The sequence below is a fragment of the Spinacia oleracea genome, chromosome 4 (genome assembly GCF_020520425.1).
Source record: "Spinacia oleracea cultivar Varoflay chromosome 4, BTI_SOV_V1, whole genome shotgun sequence".
NCBI lineage: Eukaryota > Viridiplantae > Streptophyta > Magnoliopsida > Caryophyllales > Amaranthaceae > Spinacia > Spinacia oleracea.
The window spans coordinates 160,792,058-160,799,259 of record NC_079490.1 but is presented as its reverse complement, the minus strand read 5'-3'; the positions used below and the strand labels follow the sequence as shown (position 1 = coordinate 160,799,259).

Sequence of the window (7,202 nt, the reverse complement as noted above, 5' to 3'; positions counted from 1 at the left end):
TACATGATTTTGAATTATTTTAAAAAAAAAAAACACTTGACTGACATATATGGTTAATTTCACTACATGGAGCATTGCGTATGTTGTATATTGTTTAAGAACTAAAACTGGTTAAAAAACCTTTTGAGTAATTTACTTGATTTGTATGAAATTCGGTTTTTTATACTTCACTTATATAGTTATATATAATGCCTTATAAGAAAATTCTTGAATTACAAATTGTAATGGGGTTACAAACCTTTTAGGGGGGAACTTATTGGGCCAGCTAAAAAAGTACAATGTTTCTTTTTTCTATTTTCTACTCCACATTTACATACTTTTAACCGCTTCATGTATGATTTGATAACTTTCAAAAGAAAAGAAGAAAAAAAACTTTAAATTTATATGACTCGATCATATAAAGAAAAATTAAACAAAATTTGTTATCATAAAAGGTTATTCAAACATTGGGCATTTTAAGTGTAAACATTGATATCACATATTCTTAATTTTTAGATTGATTTAAAGTCATAAGTTGATGAATTGGAGTGGTGGTTAAAAACTTTACATCAATGAAAACAAGATCATGGGTTCGAACATCGATAAGAGCAACTCTAATGGTTAAAAATGGGACTTGCTCACAAAAAAATGAGCATGTGAGCAGGTAGCCCACCATTGGTACACTAATGACTAGGATGGGCATGGGCCGGATCTGGGCCGGGTCTGGTGAGACCCAGACCTATATTTTTTAGGCGGACCCAGATCCGCCCCAAATCCATTGGGTCTGAAAAATTCAGACCCATACCCAGATCCTATGGGTCTAATGGGTCTCGGGTCAAAAATGGGTCTAGTGTTATTTTTTTATTTTTAAAAATTTTGTCTTAGAAACTTTCTTCGCGCCATTAATTTAACCGTCATTTACCATCTCATATTCACATTCGATACATAAAATATCACCATTCGCAAATTAGTGCCAAAATACTAATGCATGAATGTATCTAATTAGCCTATTTCTAATTTCTAATAATTGTCCTGGTACATGGGCCGGATTTGGACCGGGTCTGGGTCTGAGAATATTGGACCCAGAACCAGACCCGTTTTTAAACACATGGATCCAGATCCGCCTTAGATCCATTGGGTCTCAAATAACTAGACTCAGACCCTTAAAAATGGGCTGGGTCCAACCGGGTCTGGATCGGGTCCTGGACCCATGCACATCCCTACCAATGACATAAGCAACTGTTAAAACCTTGTAACTATTTTGGGTTACGTAGCTCAAATAAATATTTAGCTCAAATAAATAAATTATTTAAATTAAATATTATAGGGAGCTACAAAGTATTGTAGCCCACCAATGTGAAAATTTGTAGTTTTAATCAATTATAGTTAGAAATTTGATGTGATAAACCTAAACATCTCGTAGCTCACCATTGGAGTTGCTCTAAAATATCATGTTTGCCTTGAAGATTTAATTTAATAATATATAATTATGTCACGTGTCATCTCTTTAAATTTTATTTTTTGTTAAACCATCATTTGTATTCGTTTTTTTCACTTCTCCTCCTTAATTAGATGTTATTTTCACTTAAAAATAATTTATTTATTTCATATCCTGATTTTCAAATACATCATATTTTATTATTTCAAAAAATTCTATATTATATATACAATTAACCGGATCTTTAAATTAATATCCGTGCATCGCATGGGATAAAACCTAATTTAATTTACGCTCCGTTTGGTAAGGCGTAAAACATTTTCATTGTAAAACGATTTTCAATGGAAAATAGTTTTCAAGGGAAAACACAATTCCAAACTAGTTTTCCTTTGTTTGGTAACTTAAAGGAAAATGAGAGAAAATGGTGAAGATTGAGGGGAAGAAAGGAGAGGGAGGTAAAGAGGAAAGAAGGAAAAATGGTTTCCCTCCCTTTCAAATGGAAAAGAGTTTTCCATCTTTGAAAGAGTAATGGAAAATTGTTTTACATCCCTTACCCAACCAAACAATGTAAAATGATTAAAAAGGGGAAAAATCGTTTTCCATAAAAACGCTTTACGCCCTATCAAACGGAGCCTTAGTATAACAAACCCTCTTCCAAAAGGAGGGTAGCACTTTCATCTTACTAATCATGATTTAGTATAACAAACTTTTACAACTTCTCCTTATGTGTATGTATATCTTCCATTATGCAATTTCGTAAAATAAATTTAAAATCTTCCATTATGAAAACTTAGGTAACGTCGTCGTTTTCCGAGAGTCGATTAATTAACTGATTAGACAAAAGAAAGCTGGAACTCAAAAACGGTGGCAACGACGTGCCACGCTTCCCCCACCAATTTCTCTTTTTTTCTCTTTACCAGAAAAAAAGCCTTTGATCATCATCATCGTCGACGAGGACTACTGTCTCCGCTTTCTCTCTCCTCAGAAACAAGGTAAACACTTACTTAATTATCAACTTCAATTTTTTCAATAATAATTTTAATGCCACTCTTAATTTGATTTCTTAAGTGTTAATTCATCTGCTATAAGTACAATTGTCTTGGTCTAATTGTGCGCTTGCATAGTTGCATTGTTCAGGATTCAATCTGATATTCTTTCTTTTTCTAGTTGCATTTTTATGATTTTTTTGGGGTTGATTTGAGTTGTTGATTGGTAGGATGGTGATTGATGATTTGTGAATAATTGAGACTTTTTTAAAAAAAAAATAAAAAAAAAATTGTAATAATTTTTGCATAATTGAATACTGTTGAAGTTTCCAGATAATATCAAGACATGCCTTCTATTTTAGGATTAGTTTTATCTATAGTTTGCTAGGTGCTAAAATTTCATCTCTGATCACTGCATAAAATTTGGGGTGCATTCAAAGACTTGATCACTGTAAAAAGTCCCATTTCTGCAAATTAAATGGGTTGATTCTTACTGATGGATTTTGTTTTACTTATATAGTTATATGTTATAAGCCTATAATTATTCCGTTGTTCGATCTTGCTTCTGTTAGGACTATTGTTTTTCTTTGTTGTTTCCCGGCTGCAAGAATAAGATGAAGGTCGAAGGACTATTTGATTGATCAAGGCCTCGAGGGGCGTAAGGGCTCCCTCGACTGGCCTCCCGTACTTAATAGTAGACAGACAGGCTGTGCTTGAATATGACCTTGCTTTTGTTTATAAATGCACTTGTCTTCGTCTCATTGATAGTAAAATCATTAATTTCTTACACTTGTGGTATGTAGTGGAAGCTCTCTATTACCAGCTGGAAATATTATTTTTTGTTCTAAATCTCGCGTCTTGTTTGTATGTGTGTGATGTTACAGATGAGGTTCATATAGATAATTCTTAATGACTTGATTTTTCATTTTCTGACATAAATGTTGACCATGACAACTTTGATGGAAATTGTGGGTCTTTGCTGTGGAAATTAGGTGGAACTTTCGGAGGGAAGGCTGGACGGGTGGTTTTCTGGAAGTGTGGTTATGGTCTTTTTAGTTAACTATAGAATTATAGCCTTGTTTTTTGTTTTTTGTTGTTTTGTTAAAAGGTGTGATGGCTTCGACATCTGGAGACCCTTGGATGAAGGAGTACAATGAAGCAACCAAATTAGCTGATGATATTAATGGCATGATATCAGAGAAGACTGCAATGTCAGGTTCAGGACCAGAATCCCAGCGTCACTTTTCAGCTATACGGCGAAAGATCACAATCTTGGGGAATAGACTGGATAGCCTAGAAGCCCTGTTACCTAAGCTTCCTAGTAAGCAGACGATGTGAGTCTATTGTCTTGTGCTTCTTTGTGTCAAACTTATTTTAGAGCTTCAAGTAGTGCTTCAGAAGTTAAATTGCTTGACTTCGCATATATTATACGTTTATAGCATATGCCACACATTTTTTGAATTTTTCTGTCCGTATCTGGTGTTCAGCCTCTTGGTTCATCCAAAGTCTAGCATTTTCAAGTTTATAACCGTACTTAGTAACCACTAGACTTGAAAGCAGCTTGGGAATCTTAAAGATACCCAACAAATTTTCTTTTACCATAGGGTATTCAGTATATCTTAACGTTTTACATTTTATCAGAGAGGAAGAAAAATAACAGTTTGGCGAAGTGCCCCTTGCTGATGTATGATAAAGATCTTTTAAGCTTTGGCCTTTACCTTCTATCAACATCTTTCTGTTGCCAGCTATTGGCTCCTGGACTCTATTGTACTCTTTGGTGTTGTTAACTCTTGTTAAGCTCAAACTTAAGAAGGCATTTCTCCATTCATGATTTTGATTTCTACAAATATACGGAGTATTTTTTTGGTTCATATGATTCATTGATGATGGAAGAATTGCTTTGTAGTGCCAGTGAGTTGTGTGGGTATGTTTTAAGAGGAAGTAGAACTTGGCTAGTATCAACAAATGGGATTTCATTCAATATTGCTTCTCTTCTTGTCTTGGTATGAGCTAATCATGTCTTGATCTTCAAATCATTGTTGGAGTAAGGATAGATTTATGGGATGGCATCATCCATTCATCCTTGTTTTTAGTGATCCACCTGCTCATGCCTTATCTATCACATACATGTGTCATTCTCAACATAGCAAAAGAAGGAATTGTGCGAAGGAAATTAAAACGTTAACAACTTTATTTGTAGTGGGTTAAGGCAACCTGGTAATGATTATCTCATATTTGAAAGTTGTGACAAGAGGGAAAGAATATCATGTTATTTATTTATTTGTTCTGTCTCTTTTTGATGGAAGAGATATCAGTCAGAGTTTCTTAGTCATTGATTATCTAAGAAGTTGTCTTCACCGTTAAGGTTCTATTTGTGGGTAAGTAGCCCATGTTTACACATTCTTTTTGTGTTATTTGACTTTTCTCATATCATCTGGATCTTGTTGGTGAATTCCTTCTATTCACAAGTGAGAAGCATGCATATTACATTATTACTGAAATATCTGACATTCTGACAGTCTGACTTGTATCTGTCAGCGTCTTTGGTTATTGTAAGTGGAATATTGTATATTAATGTATGACAATTTACATGATGGGTTCAGCTTTTCTCATTGATATTCAGGATATTTTCTCATGGCGAGGTTATGCTGTATTATGACATTGCAGAACAGAGAGAGAGTTGAACCGCCGTAAGGATATGCTTTCCAATTTGAGAACGAAGACAAACGAAATGGCAACCACTTTGAACATGTCAACTTATGCCAACAGAGACAGCTTACTTGGCCCGGATACAAAGCCTGTTGATGCCGTGACTAGAGCTTCTGGGCTGGATAACCAAGGCATTGTTAGTCTACAAAGACAAATCATGAGAGGTAAATAGCTTAGTCATGTTCAACAATTCAACTTGGAACTGGTTTTAATTATTTTATTTCCTTTTTTTTTTCCTGCTTCCATTGGATCCCTGGACAAGTTTTTGCAAGTTTGTTTAATTTTTATTTTTACTTTTATGTTCAATTTGGATTTGGACAGAGCAAGATGATGGCCTTGAACAGTTGGAGGAGAGTGTTGTGTTTACAAAGCATATTGCACTCACTGTGAATGAAGAACTTGATCTACACACAAGACTCATTGTAAAGTTTCTACCTTTGAGTTAGATTGTTGTAGCAACTTGTTGACGCTCTTGCTACTTACTAGTGCTAGCATAATTTGATTGTTTACGTGATTGACATCTTGGCAGGACAACCTGGATGAACATGTTGACATTACAGGCAGTCGTGTGCAGGTAGCCTTCTGATCTCCCCTTCCCTTGTTTCAAATTTCCTGTCCGGTTTCCTGATTTGGGTGATGTTTGGTGGCTTTGCATCACAGCATCAGATCATTTCAGTGTAACCAAATAGCATCTCTTGTTATATTTGAGGATCCAGGCTATGTTTAAAATGGTAGTGTATGTCATTTGTCGATTTATTGGGAAATCTTCCCCACCCTATTAAGACTACCATGCTTGGTCTGAAGACTCTGAACCTCTTATTTTACATCTAGCACATTGTTTTCAATGGCCCCTCAGTTTGGAATTTATCTCACATATTCTCAATCCCTCTTAAGTAAGGCTATAACACCGCTTTACTAAAGTCCTTTTTTATTAGTAAGGTATTTAATCTTCACATTGTCCCAATAACTCAATCTTATATAGTTCGTAATTTGGGAAAGCCAATAACAAACCGTTATTGTTTTAAGAAAGGTTACAACTGTTTCCAGACATCCTAATCCTAAAACAGTAAAAAGTGACTACTCCGTATTATTTATGGACGGAGGCAGTGTTTAGGACTAAGAGAGCTAAGTTCTCTGGGTAAGAAAAGAGGAGATGTCGGTTCATGATTAATAACTTTGATATTTGGCAATGAACATGGCTTCTTTGAATGATTAACCTACGGTTTCATTGCAAGCTTCTAACTCATATCATTTTTTTTCCCCTCTTGTTGTGAATTGTGATGGCTTGTTATCCTGGTATCAGCGTATCTCGAGGAGTCTGGCAATTCTGAACAAGAAAACCAAGGGTAGTTGCTCCATCTTGTGCCTACTGTTGGCAGTTGCTGGGATTCTGATTCTAGTCCTTGCTATCTTTGTGTTGTTAAAGTATTTATGATTATATATGTAAAAACTGTGTAAAGTTGTGAGAATTCTTCTTTTTTCTTCTTTCATTCCTATTTTTTATGCTTTTTATTTCCTTTTGAAGCAAGTGATTGTTTGGTTTGCCCTACCCTTCTCCTTCTATATGAAATGGATAAACTACAGAATTATAGCGATTGAGTGATCAATTCTTGAAAGTAAAATTACTACGTTCCCAATAGTAGCGTAATATGTCGATTCAGTTATTGGTCAGTTATTCAATTGCTTGTTCAGCTATTTTACAAATTTAAGTGGGCTTAAGTAGTTAATTTTGTAACAAAATTTGGAGAAAATCTTAAAAATTGTAAAATTTCCAAAATATCAAATTCAAGTGGGGTCACCTGCCGCCACTATTTCTACATTGCCTCCGACTCCGGAGGGTTGCAAGTCACGAGGAAGATACGTCACTGGTTATCGAAAAAATCACTCCCCCCGTCTCAGATTAATTGTTACACTTTTCTTTTTCGTCCGTTCCAGATTAATTGTTTCACTTATAAATTAGAAATAGCTCCATAATTATTATAATCCCTCTCTCTTCCCACTAATTTTGTTTTGTCCTCACACCCTCTCATTCAATTAAAAAATACCCACTCTCTCCTTTCATATCTACTTTTTCAATAAAATAAAAATGG

General features: G+C 34.9%; 1 protein-coding gene across 2 annotated transcripts; it reads left to right on the top strand.

Moving 5' to 3' along the window:
- Positions 1-2,209: 2,209 nt before the first annotated feature.
- LOC110791285 (syntaxin-52) lies at positions 2,210-6,749 on the top strand. Of its 2 annotated transcripts, none has more exons than XM_021996039.2 (6): positions 2,210-2,409; positions 3,396-3,737; positions 5,071-5,276; positions 5,434-5,534; positions 5,642-5,686; positions 6,416-6,749. In XM_021996039.2, exons 2-6 carry the CDS (start codon positions 3,517-3,519, stop codon positions 6,545-6,547), a joined length of 705 nt encoding a protein of 234 aa, XP_021851731.1. In that variant the 5' UTR covers positions 2,210-2,409; positions 3,396-3,516; the 3' UTR covers positions 6,548-6,749. The 2 variants fall into 2 exon arrangements, with proteins under 2 accessions (XP_021851731.1, XP_021851730.1); XM_021996038.2 differs by having other exon boundaries at positions 2,214-2,409; positions 3,512-3,737.
- Positions 6,750-7,202: the final 453 nt, after the last annotated feature.